Raw genomic sequence first — 17750 nt, 5'->3', positions numbered from 1 at the left:
ATTTATTTATTTATTTTTTTGAGACGGAGTCTCGCTCTGCCGCCCAGGCTGGAGTGCAGTGGCCGGATCTCAGCTCACTGCAAGCTCCGCCTCCCGGGTTCACGCAATTCTCCTGCCTCAGCCTCCCCAGTAGCTGGGACTACAGGCGCCCGCCACCTCGCCCGGCTAATTTTTTGTATTTTTTAGTAGAGACGGGGTTTCACCGTGTCAGCCAGGATGGTCTCGATCTCCTGACCTCGTGATCCGCCCGCCTCGGCCTCCCAAAGTGCTGGGATTACAGGCTTGAGCCACCGCGCCCGGCCCATAGTTTTTTTAAAAAGAAGGAGGAAGAAGAGGAATAAGCTGGCCCCGGTAGCATGTGCCTGTCATCCCAGATACTTGGGAGGCCAAGGCAGGAGGATTGCTGGAGCCCAGGAGTTCAAGTCCAGCCTGGGCAACATAACAAGACCCCTGTCTCTTTAAAAAAAAAAGAAAAAGCAAGGCAGAGTGAGTCATGCCTGTAATTTCAGTACTTTGGGAGGCTGAGGCAGGAGTATTGCTTAAGGCCAGGCGTTCAAGGCCAGCCTGGTTGACATAGCAAAGCCTTGAATCTACAACAACAGCAAAATTAGTCTGGTGTGATGGTGAGTGCCTGTGGTCCTAGTTACTTGGGAGGCTAAGGTGGGAGGGTCACTTGAACTCAGGAGTTTGAGGCTACAGTGATCTATGGTCGAACCACTGCACTCCAGCCTGGGTGACAGAGTGAGACACTGACTCTGATTAAAAAAGAAAAAAAAAAAAAAAGAGGTACAAACACTTATCATAGGAGCATCAGTGGGACAAGCTAAAATCCCCAATGCTGTGGTTGGTTCTGAGACTGCAACTGACATTCTTCATTTTCCTTCTCCTCCATCCACACTAGACTCCCCTCACTGAAGCAGTACTTCTTACTGGACTGAATTGCTTGCCCAGTGGGTGAGCCAGACCTTCATTTCTGAGCGTTCTGATAACTGGGTTCTTTCCAGGCTGTGGTGGTTAAAGTTGCCCAATATATCACTGAGCATAGAACACCCAAGGGGCACCCATGAATCCCCTGACCTGAAGATACAGGCATACTTCAGAGATATTGTGGGTTCAGGTTTGAGATCACTGCAATGATCACAGGATTTTTTTTTTTGTTTCCCAATGCATATAAAAGTTATGTTCAGCCGGGCGCAGTGGCTCTCGCCCGTAATCTTAGCACTTTGGGAGGCCGAGGTGGGTGAATTGCCTGAGCTCAGGAGTTTGAGACCAGCCTGGAGAACACAGTGAAACCCTGTCTCTACTAAAAATACAAAAAAAAAAAAAAAAAAAAAAATTAGCCAGGCGTGGTGGTGCATGCCTGTAATCCCAGCTACTTGGAAGGGTGAGACAGGAAAATCGCTTGAACCCGGGAGGTAGAGGTTGCAGTGAGCTGAGATTGTGCCATTGCACTCCGGCCTGGGCAACAGAGTGAGACTCCATCTCAAAAAATAAATAAAAAAATAAAAAAAAAAAAAGCTGGGCACGGTGGCTGACGCCTGTAATCCCAGCACTTTGGGAGGCCGAGGCAGGCAGATCATGAGGTCAGGAGATCGAGACCATCCTGGCTAATGCAGTGAAACCCCATCTCTACTAAAAATACAAAAAGATTAGTCAGGCGTGGTGGCCAGCACCTGTAGTCCCAGCTACTTGGGAGGCTGAGGCAGGAGAATGGCATGAACCCAGGAGGTGGAGCTTGCAGTGAGCCATGATCACGCCACTTTTAATTACTTGAACACCTCCAAGTCATCCATGAGGGTTGAAATCAACTTCTTCCAAACTCCTGTTAATGTTGATATTTTGACTCCCTGCCATGAATCATGAATGTTTTTAATGGTATCTAGAATGGCGAATCCTTTTCAGAAGGTTCTCAGTTTACTTTGCCCAGATCCATGAGAGGAATCCCTATGGCAGCTGTAGCCTTACAAAATGTATTTCTTAAATAAGGTCAAAATTACTCCTTGACCCATGGGCTACAGAATGGAAGTTTGTTAGGCATGAAAACAACATTAATCTCCATCAGAGATCTTGGGTGATTACATACATTGCCAATGAACAGTAATATCTTGAAAGGAATCTTCTTTCTGAGCAGTAGGTGTCAACGGTGGGCTTAAAATATCCACTAAACCATGCTGTGAACACATGTGCTGTCATCCAGGCTTTGTTCTTCCATGTATAGAGCATAGGAAGGATAGATTTACCATAATTCTTAAGGGCCCTAGGATTCCGAGAATGGTAAATGAGCACTGGCTTCAACTTAAAGCCACGAGCTACATTAGCCTCTAGCAAGAGAGTCAGCCTGTCCTTTGAAGATTTGAAGCCAGGCACTGACTTTTCTTCTCCAGCTATGAAAGTCCTAGATGGCCTCTTCTCCAATAAAAGGCTGTTTAGTTTGCATTGAAAATCTGTTGTTTAGTGTAGCCACCTTCATCAATGATCTTAGTTAGATCTTCTGGATAACTTGCTGCAGCATCTACATCAGCACTTGCTGCTTCATCTTGCACTTTTATGTTATAGAGATGGCTTCTTTCCTTAAACCTCATGAACCAACCTCTGCTGGCTTCAGATTTTTCTTCTTCAGCCTCCTCAATTCTCTCAGCCTCCAGAGAATTGAAGAGAGTTAGGGTCTTGCTCTGGATTAGGCTTTGGCTTAAGAGAATGTTATAGCTGGTTTGATCTTCTATCCAGACCACTCAAACTCTCTTCATATCAGCAATAAGACTGTTTTGCTTTCTTACCATTTATGTGTTCACTGGAGTAGCTCTTTTAATTTCCTTCAAGAACTTTTCCTTTGCATTCGCAGCTTGGCTAACTGGCATAAGAGGCCTAGCTTTTGGCCTATCTTGGCTTTGGACATGCCCTTCTCACTAACCTTAATCCTTTCTGCTTTTGATGTAAAGTGAGAGATGTGCAACTCTTCCTTTCACTTGTACACTTAGAGACCATTGTAGGGTTATTAATTGGCCTAATTTTAATATTGTTTTGTCTCAGGGAATAGAGAGACCCAAGGAGAGGGAGTGAGACAGGGAACAGCCAGTCAGTGGAGCAGTCAGAACACACACAACTTTTATTAAGTTCAGTGTCTCATAGGTATGGTTCGTGGTGCTCCAAAACAATGACAATATTAATATCAAAACTCACTGACCACAGATCTCCATAACAGATACAATCATAATGAAAAAAATTTGAAATATTTTAAGAATTACCAAAATGTGATGACACAGAGACATGAAGTGAGCATGTACTGTTGGAAAATGGCACCAGTAGACTTGCTTGCCACAGGGTAGCCATAAACTTTCAACCTGTAAAAAAACTCAGTATCGGCCGGGCGCGGTGGCTCAAGCCTGTAATCCCAGCACTTTGGGAGGCCGAGACGGGCGGATCACGAGGTCAGGAGATCGAGACCATCCTGGCTGACACGGTGAAACCCCATCTCTACTAAAAAATACAAAAAAACTAGCTGGGCGAGGTGGCGGGCGCCTGTAGTCCCAGCTACTCGGGAGGCTGAGGCAGGAGAATGGCATGAACCCGAGAGGCGGAGCTTGCAGTGAGCCAAGATCACGCCATTGCACTCCAGCCTGGGCGACAGAGCGAGACTCCGTCTCAAAAAAAAAAAAAACAAAAAAACTCAGTATCTGTGAAGTGTAGTAAGTGCAATAAAATGAGGTGTGCCTGGACATTCCTACAGTATGTAGCAGCAGCCCTAACCCCTCATGATAATCAGGCAATCAGGTTCAGTCGCCTCTGCCAGGGTAATCGCTCCCCACTAAGTATGTGAGCGAGGAGTAGCCAGGGACGATCACTAGATATGGAGAACTTTGTGGGTCAAGGTAGATGCTCTCTACACATCCTTTCATCTTTAACTCCCACTGCCAACTCAGCGGTCATCTCCATATTTTCCCACTTAAATTCCTGAAAATGAACATTTGATAAACTGATCCTGATGTCCAGGCCACTGGCTTGTCTATGGACTGGTCAGCCTTAGGCAGAGGCTCATTTGCTCATTTTATATTTTTATTAAATTAAATTAATTATTATTATTATTATTATTTTTTTTTTTGAGACAGAGTCTCCCTTTGTCACCCAGGCTAGAGTGCAGTAGTAGTAGTATCTCGGCTCACTGCAACCTCCGCCTCCCAGGTTCAAGCGATTCTCCTGCCTCAGCCTCCTGAGTAGCTGGGATTACAGGCATGTGCCACCATGCCCAGCTAATTTTTGTATTTTCAGTAGAGATGGGGTTTCGCCATGTTGGTCAGGCTGGTCGTGATCCACCCGCCTCAGCCTCCCAAAGTGCTGGGATTACAGGCATGAGCCATTGTGCCTGACTTTGCTGTTATTATTATTATTATTATTATTATTATTATTTTGAGACAGAGTCTTGCTCTGTTGCCCAGGCTGGAGTGCAGTGGCTCCATCTTGGCTCACTGCAACCTCCGCCTCCCAGGTTCAAGCGATTCTTTTGCTTCAGCCTCTTGGGTAGCTGGGATACAGGCGCGTGCCACTGTGCCCAGCTAATTTTTGTATTATTAGTAGAGACGGGGTTTCACCATATTGGCCAGACTGGTCTCGAACTCCTGACCTCATGATCTGCACGCCTTGGCCTTCCAAGGGATAACAGGCATGACCCACCACACCCAGCCTGCTGTTATTATTTTTATGACATTTCATTCTGTGGTTTGGAGCCATCATTTTGCCTTGTTGCAAGGCTTGAATCTTGAGTTGGCCTTTTGATGTATTTGCTTTTCTTTTCAGCTCTGTGCCATTAGTACAGAGAATGTGCTTTCTGTGTCACCATTTGAGGCAGGACCAAGGAGAGGCCTAGGGCAAGTCACCGAAGACCTATCTGTACTCTTTGGCTTCAGTGATCAAAGAAATCCAAGTCTCCCTCATGGTGCAATCGGGTGGCCCATTTTTCTCCCTCCTGACTCTGAAGCCTTTGTGACAGACTTTTAAAGAGGCCTTTGTAAAGTCCACACCTAGTGTGTCTCCAGCAATCATACTCTTGATTGAGGTCAGACTATCTTGTATTTTACATATGGAAAATTGTGACTTGCCCAAAGTCACATACTGTGGCAAGGCTGGTCTCTTTAACCAGAGTCTCCCTGTTCTTTCTATTACATCATGCTTCCTCCACAGTTCAGGAAACTGCTGCTGCTCTAATAAATTACATACTTGGTGGCTTAAACAATACAAATTTATTATCTTACAGTTGTGGAGATCAAGTCAACACAGGTCTCACTGGGCTAAAGTCAAAGTGTCTGCAGGGTTGGTTCCTTTCTGGATGCTGAAGGGGAAAATCTGCTTCCTTGCCTTTTCCAGCTCTCAGAGGCTGCCTGCATTCCTTGGCTCATGGTCCTTTTCCTCTATCTTCAAAATCAGGACCTATGGGTTGAGTGTTTCTCCTGTGGCATCTCTCTGGCCCTCCTTCCCTCACCGAATCTCTTTCTTCCCATGATGGGAAAGGTTCTCCCTTTCAAGGACTCATATGATCAGAGTGTGCCTACCAAGATAAAACAGAATAATCTCTCCATCTAAAGGGCCTTAATTAACAGTCACATCTACATTTTGTCAGGTAAAGTGACGTATGTCATAGGTTCTGGGGATTCAGGTGTGAATATTTTTGGGAGGCCATTATTTTGGCTACCACACCCTGTCAGTAAACTAGGGCTTCCTGGAGGCCAGTAGGTTAAAGTAATGAAGACAGATATAGCCTGACTTTCAGAGTCTTAGGAGATGCTCCTGATGTCCTGACATAGACTGTATCAATGACACAAAGTTGATCAGGTGAGCTTCCTTCCACATGGCAAATTCTATCTGATGCCCTTATGGTTGGGCCCCCTCCTCTTGTCAACTGTAAACACCCATTCCCTGTAATGAGTAGTGGGGAGGCCAAGAGAGGCAAAACATGGGTGTTGGTGTCTGCCCTCCAGGCTCTCAGATGATGATATTACAGTTCTGAAAAAGCTGAAATGTACAGCACTGACCCCTCAGCTCTTAAAAGTTCCCTGATATTTGGGCAGTAGAGGTACAGCTTGGAGTTACAGGTATCTTTTCTGATGTCCAGTCTCTAAAGGTAATGTGTGATACACATGGGGAAGGGGAAGGATCCCACTCTCTTACTGTGTTCACAAAGGAAGGCTACAAGCTGGTCTAAGATTAGAAGCGAATGTGGCCTATGATCAAAAGATACGTAACCATTACCAAAAGAGCTAAAGAGGAGAAAAATATAGAACAAGCCTGGTTAAGACATTCAAGACAATGGGGTGTGCAGTTCCATCTGGGGATTCCCTTCTTCTTCTTCCTTTTATTCTTTTTATTCTTTTTTTTTTTTTTTTTGGAGACAGAGTCCCACTCTGTAGCCCAGGCTGGGCACAATCTTGGCTCACTGCAGCCTCTGCCTCCCGGGTTCAAGCAATTCTCCTGCCTCAGCCTCCCTAGTAGCTGGAATTACAGGCACATGCCACCATTCCTAGCTAATTTTTGTATTTTTAGTATAGACGGGATTTCACCATGTTTGCCAGGCTGGTCTCAAATTCTTGACCTCAGGTGATCTGCCCACCTCAGCCTCCCAAAGTGCTGGGATTATAGGTGTGAGCCACCACGCCTGGCCAGGAGATCCCCTTCTTAAGCCTCTCCACAGTCAAGTTAGGCAGCAAGCCCATGTATTCCTTTTTTTTTTTTTTTTTTTGAGATGGCGCTTTGCTCTTGTTGCCCAGGCTAGAGTGCAATGGTGCAATCTTGGCTCACTGCAACCTCCACTTCCTGGGTTCAAGTGATTCTCCTGCCTCAGCCTCCTGACTAGCTGGGACTACAGGTTTCAGCCACCACACCTGGCTAATTTTTTTTGTGTTTTTAGTAGAGACAGGGTTTCTTTTTTTTTTTTTTTTTTTTTTTTTTGAGACAGAGTCTCGCTTAGTCGCCCAGGCTGGAGTGCAGTGGCGCCATCTCAGCTCACTGCAAGCTCCGCCTCCCGGGTTCACGCCATTCTCCTGCCTCAGCCTCCCGAGTAGCTGGGACTACAGGCGCCCACCGCCTCGCCCGGCTAATTTTTTGCATTTTTAGTAGAGACGGGTTTTCACAGTGTTAGCCAGGATGGTCTCGATCTCCTGACCTTGTGATCCGCCCGCCTCGGCCTCCCAAAGTGCTGGGATTACAGGCGTGAGCCACCGCGCCCGGCCGAGACAGGGTTTCACTATGTTGGCCACGGATTCCTTTTTGAGTGCAGACTAGAAGCTTGATTTTGGCATTTTACCTGGCATCTACATCATGTTCACCCGTGTATTGGATCTGAAAACTGGGACATTCTACAGTCTGTGGAACTCCTGTAAATTTTCCTGCAATTGATTTACTCACACACTGCCCACACCCACCCCCTGTACACCACAGGTTCAAGTATTTGACTCTTCCCACCCCACCCACCCCTGCCACCAGCTGCTCTACACCCTCCCACTCACTCTCAGGGCCCCTGAGGCCCCCAGGGAGTCACCACCACACACCACTGTCTGTATCTGGGGGAAGGTCTGGGTTGTTGGAAACTTTAATCAAGCAAGGACCGTTAACAGCTGCAGAGGCACCTTAGGAAACAGTGAGCCTCAAGAAGGAAATACTTGTAGGATCTCTTGTGATGACCTTTGAAGACTTTTCTGAAAATGACCCGTCATTCCCTGCCGTGGAAAATAACAGTGATCGCAGGCAGCCTTCAGCCCACAGAAGGCTTCCTCCTCCAGGCAGGCTCTGACATAGCTGCTCACCTCACAGATGCCCCAACAGACTGCAAAGTCCTGGGAACATGCGTGTCCATGCACGTACATGCACACATGTGCCTCTCTACAGGTACATTTTTGAAGTGACAGCTTTGCCTCAGTGGCCACTTCCTCTAGGGGTGGCTGGGCGGAGCTATTGGCAGAGCTCTAGGTGTGTGTCCTGCCACACACCACCAATCATCCAAGCTGTTGGCATGCGGTGAGGACCTTTCTCCCCTTCCTTTTTCCTCCCCACAGCTGTAGGAGAGGGGGTTTCTGCGGGGCGGATGTCACTTTGCTAGGGGCTAGGTCTTCCCACCCCCACACTACATCTTGTTCCAGCTCCTTCCTATCCTGGATGTAGGCCATTTTGGGGTTCCTATTAGGGGTCACATCCTGGTAAAAGAACATTAGGGAGCGCCTTTGGGCACCCCTGCTCAGCTGCCCCCTTCTCCCCCAACTGGTTCCCTGTCTCCTCCATCAGCCAGGCCCCCAACACCTATGAAGGCCTGGCAGTCCCTGGGTCCTCCACCACAAATGCCCCCTTTTTCCTTGGGGCTGTGTGTGAAGGGACAGCTTTGGGACTTTTTTTTTTTTTTTTTTTTTTTGAGATGGAGTCTCGCTCTGTCGCCCAGGCTGGAGTACAGTGGCCGGATCTCAGCTCACTGCAAGCTCCGCCTCCCAGGTTCACGCCATTCTCCTGCCTCAGCCTCCCGAGTAGCTGGGACTACAGGCGCCCACCACCTCGCCCGGCTAATTTTTTTGTATTTTTTAGTAGAGACAGGGTTTCACCGTGTTAGCCAGGATGGTCTCGATCTCCTGACCTCGTGATCCGCCCATCTCGGCCTCCCAAAGTGCTGGGATTACAGGCGTGAGCCACCGCGCCCAGCCAGCTTTGGGACTTTTTAAAGGAAGAACTTTGCTGTGAAAATAAGAGAAAAACCAAAACCAAACCAAGAAAATGTCAAAACCTCTGCTGGTCCAGAATCTGTGCTCGGCCTCTGGCTCTGCTCCTGCCTTGCCTCTGCCTAGGAAGCTGCAGTCCTTCTTAAGCCCTCTGCAACTCCCATGCTCACCTGCTCCCTGGCTCCCCATGAGGATGCATGGGGGGCAGTGCTGCCGCATGCCTTTCCAGAGGTGCTGCAGCCATGGCTGTTCCTTACCTTCACCCCTGGCCCGGACCTGTTCCTGAACGCCCAGTTACTGGAAACCCCAGGATGATGAGGAGTGAGGGATGCAAACCAGGAACCCCCAGTCTCATGGGGAGAATGGAGCCTCACCCTGGAGCTGGGGAGATCATCTGAGTCAGTGCAGCTGCAGCTACACATCATAAGCCCCAGTGGACAAGGCAGCCAGGAGGAGGGCGGGGCAGATCAGGGCAGATAACCAGGAGGACCGAGTTTGGGGTCCAGTATGGCCCACATGGGTCTAAGATGCATGGAGAGGAAGCACAGGGAGGACATGGGGACAGGCCCAGTCCCTACCCCTGTGCTCTGGACCTCAGCGTCCCCTCCGTGGCCCCTCTGGCCCTGGCCCAGGGATGCCTTCTGCTTCATTGAGCCCATCTGTTTGAGACTTGCTAACACCTTCCTCTTTTGTGACTGGAAGTCACAGGGCCAGGTGATAAACCGTGCAGTCACAGAGGGAACACAGAGCCTAGTTGTAAAGGGACAGAGAAAAGAGGAGCAAGGGAGGACGGTGGATGACAGGGAAGACGAGTTGGGGCAGAGCTGCTCGGGACCATGGCTGAGGCCATCACCTATGCAGATCTGAGGTTTGTGAAGGCACCCCTGAAGAAGAGCATCTCCAGCCGGTTAGGACAGGGTAAGGGGGATGAGGCCTCCCCTTGGTCCTGCATCCCCACTCCCCACCCCACAGATCCTATTCCCGACTCCCACCTTGGTCCCTCTTCTCTTCTCTCCAGACCCAGGGGCTGATGATGATGGGGAACTCACCTATGAGAATGTTCAAGTGCCCCCAGTCCCAGGGGGACCCTCAAGCTTGGCTTCTTCTGGACTAGGCGACAAAGCAGGTCTGGAGAGCCTGGGGGATGTGTGTTTGTTGAGGGGCTGTGTCTTGAGCCGGGGAGTCCACAATGTTTTTGTTGTTGTTGAGACAGGGTCTTGCTCTGTCACACAGGCTGGAGTGCAGTGGTGTGATCATGGCTCATTGCAGCCTCGAGCTCCTGGGCTCAAGTGATCCTCCTGCCCTGGCCTCCTAAAGTGTTGGGATTGCAGGCGTGCACCCCCACGCCATGGCCCACAATATTCTTGAGAGCACAATACCCTGGGGAAAGGAGGAGGGCGGTTCTTAGGAAACGGAAGAATAGGAACAGGATAAATGGGAGCCAGGGGAGGAAGAAAGATTCCTCCGGCAAGGTGGAGACCCCAGTGAGGGAGATAAGGGCTGCGGAGGGATAGGGCAGCCCTGTGGGGGATGAGTTCTAATGGGAAATGGGGAGCCATGGGAGGGAAAAGGGGGGATGGGAGTTGGATGAGAGCAAAGGGGGAGAGGGTTTGGGGCCGACAGATAAGGGGCCCCTGAGGAAGCGATAAAGGAAGAACTACGAGAGATGAGGGGGTCCGGGAAAAGATACGGTGAGACCCAGGAGGGAGCCGAGAGAGTCCCAGGCAGAGGAGGAACTCAGTAGAGTGACAGGGTGTACCAGAGCAACCCTAGCGGGCAACGTGGGGCAGACTGGAGTTTCCCAGTGGCGAGGGCGAAGCGGGTGCACCGGAGGAGAAGGGGCAATACTCGGGGCTTCCCGTCTCAAACTCAATGCTCCCCTCGACAGCGGTCAAGTCGGAGCAGTCAACTGCGTCCTGGAGCGCCGTGACGTCACTAGCCGTCGGGCGGATTCTCCCCTGTGAGTGAGTGTGCGGTGCGGCCGCGGGGGCACGTGCTCGCGCCTGTCCCGGCTGCGGATGGCGCTGGGCCCCGCGGGGTGCAGCTCTTCCCAGGATGAGTCCGGGCGCAGCCCTTCCGACCGCCCCGGCTGCCCTGCCCCGTTGACCTACATCGGGTGCGTCTGAATCCGACGTGCACCGCCCCCCTGCGGATGGTCCCAATTCGCCTTCCTGCCCCCCTTCTCCTTTCTCCCTCTCTCGGTCTGATATTTCCTTCCCCTTCTCCCAGGTTATGCCCCTGAGTCCTTACCAGCTCTGATTCTGGAACACCCTCTCCCCTACCTGCGAAACACCCCGCTACCCAACAGAAACCACCATGGTTGCCCCCTCAGCTCTGCACCTCCCTCCTCTTAGGGATGCCTTCCCCAGGGGTCTCCTCCGCGGACCTGTCCCCTCGTCTCTACATTCTTTCCGGGGGCTGACTGCCCGCATCCATCCCACTGTCCCCCTAAGGCCGCACAGCCTGCCTGCGATACTTCCTGCTCGGCCTGCTCCTCACCTGCCTGCTGTTAGGAGTAGCCGTCATCTGCCTGGGAATGCGCTGTGAGTAAGGCTGTCCCCACTTCCCACTTACACGGAACGACTTTCGTCCTGACTTTCCCCGCAAAGCTGACCTTCCTCAGCAGGGCTCATAGTCACTACCACCACATCCTTAGCTTTGGGTTTGGTTTTCTGCCAGGGCTGTTGTCTTCCTGAATTGTCCTCACCTAATCCAGTACCTCCTTACACTTTAGGCAGTCAAATCTTGTATTTCAGCCTGTGATGCAAAAAGTTGCAAGAAGGAGAAAAAGGGCTGATGCTGCAGTCTCAGGGCACTAGGGCAGGGCTGGAGAAGACATCCACCAAATCTCTGTGGCCAAACAGATCTGCAGGTGTCTCAGCAGCTCCAGCAGATGAATAGGGTTCTGGAAGCCACTAACAGCAGCCTGAGGCAGCAGCTCCACCTGAAGATAAGGCAGCTGGGACAGAGCGCAGAGGATCTGCAGGGGTCCAGGAGAGAGCTGGCGCAGAGTCAGGAAGCACTAGAGGTGGAACAGAGGGCTCATCAGGCGGCCGAAGGGCAGCTACAGGCCTGCCAGACAGACAGCGAGAAGAGGAAGGAGACCTTGCAAAGTGAGGAGCAACAGAGGAGGGCCTTGGAGCAGAAGCTGAGCAACATGGAGAACAGACTGAAGCCCTTCTTCACATGCCGCTCATCAGGTGTCCGCTCTGGGGAGAGGAGAGAAGGGAGGGATGGATTGGAGCAAGGAGATACTAGTGGAAGGGGTCTGTCACCCAGGGGCCTGTGAGGTGTTCAGGAAAGGGGCAGTGAACCAGAGTGGTGGCTGACATGAGCTGTTCAGCTTTGGCCAACAGAGAGAAGGACCAAGCTGCATACTGGATTTAGGGGGACCCACCGAGCTCCAAGGCTCATCCTGTGGGGTAGAGGAGGATGGCAGCCAGCAGTCCAAATCACACTGTCCAAGGTTTCTTCCTGTTGATATCAGTGACAAAGATCTGGAACGCCCCCAAATTTGGATGTGAACTTGGCAGTTTGCACATCTTTCTAAAGACAGGGTCCTCAATTTTCATTAATTTTCATTATAGCTGAGATCTCCCCAAAGGGTAAGACTAACTGACTGACATGGAGTGCAACCTGGTGGTGGGGCAAGGCAGTGAGGCTCTCAGTACTCACAGTGAGGTGGAGCCTGGAGTTGTGGTGTAGGGAACTAGGATGGGGTGTCCATTCATTTTGAAAGCAGGACCCCAGCCAGTAGGTGGAGATGGGGAAAGGGACACATAAAAGAGGCAAGGCTGTGTCAAAACAGGCTGAGGGTCTAGGCAAGGTGCCAGGCCCAAGGGGACTGGGGTGTTTTTGGGCTATGATCAGGTTTAGGCTCTGTCTAGCTTGGGGTCATCTGGTCGATCTCCCCAGGCATAAGACAGCAAGATTATGTGCAGACGCCCCTTGCCCTCATTTCCTTAACCTGAACCTCTGTGACCATCAGTTCCATGCCAGGGCTGCCCATTCTCTTAGCAGCACCTTAGACCTCTACATCCCAAACTGCTCTTCTGGCAAAAGGATGGTTTCAGACTTCCACTCTGATCACAGCTGCCCACCACTCCTCCAGGTTTTCCCCAAACTTTTTTATCTCATTGAGGCCTCCAATTTGCTGACTCCCCTTTTTCTCCCTTCCCATCAGCTGTCTCCTGTCCACACTTCTCTCCCTACCTATCATGGGTTTGGAGCCCATCACTTTTACTACTCACTTTTTTTTTTTTTTTTTTTTTTAATAGAGACAAGGTCTCACTATGTTTCCCTGGCTGGTATCGAACTCCTGGGCTCAAGCGATCCTCCTGTCTCAGCCTCCCAAAGTGCTGAGATTACAATCGTGAGCCACCGCACATGGCTCACTCACTTCTTTGTTCCGCTATCCTTCTAGTGCACCTGATGGGCAAAATTTCAACTCTGGATGAAACCAACTGCCCACAGTCAGCACCAAGGTGTGACAAATTGTGGAATCATTTTGCTCAGTGCCACTGAGACTCTAGTCTCTCAGCACTGCCTGGCAACCTCTGCAGTGGTTAGCTTGCTCTCCATAATAACTCCTTCTCCCTCACTTTCAGCACATGCCCTCACCTTCCATTCTGAGAGGAATTCCCTCCACTTCCCATCACCAAGTCTATAAATCCATTTGGATTTTTGCCCATCCTCATCTTTTGCAAGGATAGCTGCAACAACTTTCTAAATGTTTTTCCTACTCACTCCTCTCCCCGCAGTCCATTCTTCATATTGGAGCCAGGGTAATTCTTTACAAAAATCTGATCATGTCATCCCAATCTAGAGCATTCCAGTTAATTGATTACATAAACAGTTATGGAATACATAACAGATAATATGTTCTAGCACTGTGCCCAGGCACTTGGGATATAGCTAGTGAACAAAATTCCTCTGTGTAAAATCCTACACTGACTTTCTCTTTCTCATAATATAAAAATAAAAAATCCTTAACATAGCTTCCAACACCCCTGCCTACCTTTCAGTGTTCCACTTATCCCCTCACTTTCTTCCATTTGGCCATACGGATTTCTTTTCTTTTCTGTTCTGTTCTTTTTTTTTTTTTTTTTTTTTTTTTTTTTTTTTTTTTGAGGTGGAGTCTCACTCTGTGAGACTGAAGTGCACTCCCAGGCTGGAGTGCAGTGGTGTGATCTTGGCTCACTGCAATCTCTGCCTCCTGGGTTCAAGCGATCCTTTTGCCTCAGCCTCCCGAGTAGCTGGAATTATAGGTGTGCACCATAGTGCCTGGGTATTTTTTGGTATTTTTAGTAGAGGTGGGGTTTCACCATGTTGACCAGGCTGCTCTTTAACTCCTGACCTCAGGTGATCCATCCCGCCTTGGCCTCCCAAAGTGCTGGGATTATAGATGTGAGCCGTTGTGCCCAGCAGGGATTTCTTTTTATTCCTTTAAGTTGCCATAGGACAGTAACTCAAGGGAGTAGCAGGGTGGGGACATGAGATCATGTAGAGAGAGGAGAGGGAGCTAGTGGGGAGCGAATGATTTTTGAATGATGAAGGTAGGACTGATGGAACAAAGCAATGGAGAGAGGTGGTCTGGGGATCAGAAGTGCAGATTGGGATGTAGGATGTTGAAGAAAGAGGGATATTTATTTCTTATGGATAGTCAGGAAAAGAAGAACAGAGAAGAGAAATTTTGAGGGCAATGGAGAGAGCTGTTTCTGCAAAACAGGACCCAACATTTTCGGCTTGTAGGAAATTGGAGAGGGAAGGAGGGGGCCAGTGCTGGAGGAGTGGAAGTCTTGGATGTGCAGTGGGGGGTGCTTTAGGGAGTGGAGGAGATGGGCCCAAGAGATGTTAGGTAAAGTGTCAGGGTGGACTGCAGTTGTCCAGAAATTGGGGTAATAAAATTAGCCCTATTAAGACAAACCTCCTAGATTGCTAAGAAGTAATGTTGTTGAATGTTAAAGTCTTTTTACTAAGTAAGGACAGGTACGGTGTTTCCAGGGGATGCAAAAGAAAGAAAGATTGCAAAGATCATAGAAGTCCATGAAGGTGCTGAGATTAGCCCTAGGAGAATATTGTTAGCAAAAGACTGCTGAGTAGTTACTTTCATCCCAACTGTTGCTGCTATCACACTCTTTCTGCTTTTTAGACACCTGCTGTCCGACGGGATGGACAATGCATCAGAAAAGCTGCTTTTACATCTCACCTACTTCGAAAACTTGGCAGGAGAGCCAAAAACATTGTGAAACTCTGTCTTCCAAGCTGGTCATATTCAGTGAAATTTATCAACAATCAGTAAGCATATCCTTACTCACAGACTGTGGTGGGTACTATTTGGTAAAGGGACATATGTCATCAAGTCAGGAATGGCAGTGCATACATGGCTGGGGTGGCCATTCCTTTTCCGTGGAAGAAACTGAGAATCACAATACTCTTGACCTCTGAGCTTGGAAACAACCTCTGCATCTTCTCAGCACAGTGGTCCAGGCAGCCCCTACTAACTGATTAGAGTTGGCATTAGAGTAGAAACTTAGGAACCATATCTACATTTTTTTTTTTTTTTGAGACAGAGTCTCACTCTGTCACCCAGGCTGGAGTGCAATTCCGTAATCTCAGCTCACTGCAACCTCTGCCTCCTAGGTTCAAGCAATTCTCCTGTCTCAGTTTCCCGAGTAGCTGGGACTACAGTCACACACCACCACGCCCAGCTAATTTTTGTATTTTTTTTTTTTTTTTTTTTTTTTGAGACGGAGTCTCGCTGTGTCTCCCAGGCTGGAGTGCAGTGGCGTGATCTCGGCTCACTGCAAGCTCCGCCTCCCGGGTTCACGCCACTCTCCCGCCTCAGCCTCCCAAGTAGCTGAGACTACAGGCGCCCGCCACCACGCCCGGCTAGTTTTTTGTATTTTTAGTAGAGACGGGGTTTCACCATGTTAGCCAGGATAGTCTCGATCTCCTGACCTCGTGATCCACCCGCCTCGGCCTCCCAAAGTGCTGGGATTACAGGCTTGAGCCACCGCGCCCGGCCAATTTTTGTATTTTTAATAGAGACGGGGTTTCACCATATTGGTCAGGCTGGTCTCTAATTCCTGACCTCAGGTGATTCACCTGCCTCAGCCTCCCAAAGTGCTGGGATTACAGGTGTGAGCCACTGCACCTGGCCTCTACTTTAATCTGTATCTCATCTCAGCTTGCTAGTCAGCTCCCTGGGCTGCTTGACAGGTTCCTTGACTCTTGTGGCCTCTCAGGCAGAGAGGTCCCACACCTGGTGGGCTGGATTGTAGGGATTAGTTCCTTGGGGCCAGAACAGCACACACAATGACTCCCCTCCAAAGGCTGGCAGAGATTCTTACTCAGCTGGAAGGCAAATTGAGCACTGAGCCTGCATCTGCAGGGTGGCACTTGGTGGATTCAGGGACCAGTTACCAAAGAGGTGTCATATATACAGCCCCCTTGCCGAAGCTGAGGCCTCCCTAGGGCATGCATTTTCTTCTGTATTTCTCATCACTCTCCACATATCTCCGGTCTCTCTGAATCTCCCCTTAGCGTTCTTACTTCGTCTTAAATTGGCTGTTGCCAAATGGTGGTTCAGGGAATTCATACTGGACTGGCCTCAGGTCTAACAAGGATGGGAAGTTGACTGATGATACACAACACACTAGGTAAGTTTGTTAGGACTCTGGGTATTTTCAACTTCATAATCCCCTCCATAAAGACATGGTAATCAGATTTCCTCCCCACCTGCTTCCCTCAGAACTCTCCCATAAATCAACACTGTAATTGCCTATTTGTCTGTTTTCTCTATTTGATTAATAACTTCTTAAGGCAATCTTATTCTCCATTCTATTTCCACCTAGAAGTCCCTGGCACATGCTTTTTTGTTTCAGTAACTACTAGGTTGGGACCTATGCTAGCTTTTAGGGGGAGACATTAAGGATTTAGTTAAGGCTCCACAGCTGATGACAGCAGCATTTCTCCATCCTTTGACAAGGCCACCCAAACTGAGGTTGTACTTTCTCAGTAGCAGCCACTCGAGGCACTAGAGCTGCCTCAGTGAAGTAAGCAAGGGAGCAGTGGGGGTACCATCGAAGCTCCACTTCACTGTGATCAAGGGAGCAGTGGGGTACCATTGAGGATCAACCCTAGGGACCCTAAAACAGGGTGACAGCCTCCTTATGTTCCCTAATTGGCCTTCCCATCTTTTTTTTTTTTTTGAGACAGAGTCTCGCTCTGTCGCCCAGGCTGGAGTGCAGTTGTGCAATCTCGGCTCACTGCAAGCTCCGCCTCCTGGGTTCACACCATTCTCCTGCCTCAGCCTCCCCACGCCCGGCTAATTTTTTTTTACTTTTAGTAGAGATGGGGTTTCACCGTGTTAGCCAGGATGGTCTCGATCTCCTGACCTCGTAACCCGCCCGCCTTGGCCTCCCACAAGTGCTGGGATTACAGGCATGAGCCACCGAGCCCGGCCTGGCCTTCCCATCTTTATGACCTGGAGTGATTTTTCCCTCTGCTGGTTCTAAAGCCTGTTTTAGTTGAACTCCAGACATCTGTCCTGAACCATGCCCAGATGTGGCCTTAGGCAGGCAAAGCGAGTTAGGACTTAGGTTTTATGCAGGGAAAGGGGAGACAAGGGAGGGTGGGATAGGAGGGGTCCAGAGCATATCCCAGCTCTACCTTATTACTTTTTAGGGTTTATGTTCAAAGTTCAAAATGTACCAAGGTACAAAAAAATTGGTCATGGTATTGGACAATGGAGACAGAGGCATGTGGAAGTTCTCTTCCCTTCATCTGTGAGATGACAGCTTTCAGATTTCCAGATTAGGACAGCCCTTTACACTGATTCGGTAAGAGTGAGGGATGGGGCCAAGGCATGGGGAGTCCAGGGGCAGAGGGACTCAGAGCAGGGACCCAGGGGCCCGAGGGAAAACTTGTACCTGGGATGAAAGTTCCTCCACAGCCTCCATTGCTTGGTCTGCTTATGTTAGGATGGGCTGGGCAGGCAGAGGGACAGGTAAGGCCTAGAACTTAAGGGAGGCTGGTGATGTGGCTGTCGAGAACTGAGGG

At 49.6% G+C, this 17750-nt stretch overlaps 1 protein-coding gene across 3 annotated transcripts in view; it reads left to right on the top strand.

The window, feature by feature from the left end:
* LOC105485725 (CD72 molecule) overlaps nucleotides 1–17750 on the top strand; it is a 30710-nt gene that overhangs the window by 12761 nt on the left and 199 nt on the right. The window contains exons 1-8 of one of the 3 annotated variants that reach the window (XM_011748156.3): nucleotides 9390–9605; nucleotides 9706–9813; nucleotides 10576–10647; nucleotides 11141–11230; nucleotides 11552–11887; nucleotides 14839–14984; nucleotides 16233–16348; nucleotides 17376–17530. In XM_011748156.3, coding sequence (XP_011746458.2) covers nucleotides 9524–9605; nucleotides 9706–9813; nucleotides 10576–10647; nucleotides 11141–11230; nucleotides 11552–11887; nucleotides 14839–14984; nucleotides 16233–16348; nucleotides 17376–17508 — 1083 coding nt within the window. In that variant the 5' untranslated portion in view covers nucleotides 9390–9523 and the 3' untranslated portion in view covers nucleotides 17509–17530. Of the gene's footprint in view, nucleotides 1–9389; nucleotides 9606–9705; nucleotides 9814–10575; nucleotides 10648–11140; nucleotides 11231–11551; nucleotides 11888–14838; nucleotides 14991–16232; nucleotides 16349–17375; nucleotides 17531–17750 lie in introns of those variants that run through there. The other 2 variants (XM_011748158.3, XM_011748159.3) reach the window with 2 other exon arrangements.

The sequence above is a fragment of the Macaca nemestrina genome, chromosome 14, assembly GCF_043159975.1.
Source record: "Macaca nemestrina isolate mMacNem1 chromosome 14, mMacNem.hap1, whole genome shotgun sequence".
Classification (NCBI taxonomy): Eukaryota; Metazoa; Chordata; class Mammalia; order Primates; family Cercopithecidae; genus Macaca; species Macaca nemestrina.
The sequence above is the reverse complement of the archived record's forward strand: the minus strand, read 5'-3'. Positions and strand labels throughout refer to the sequence as shown.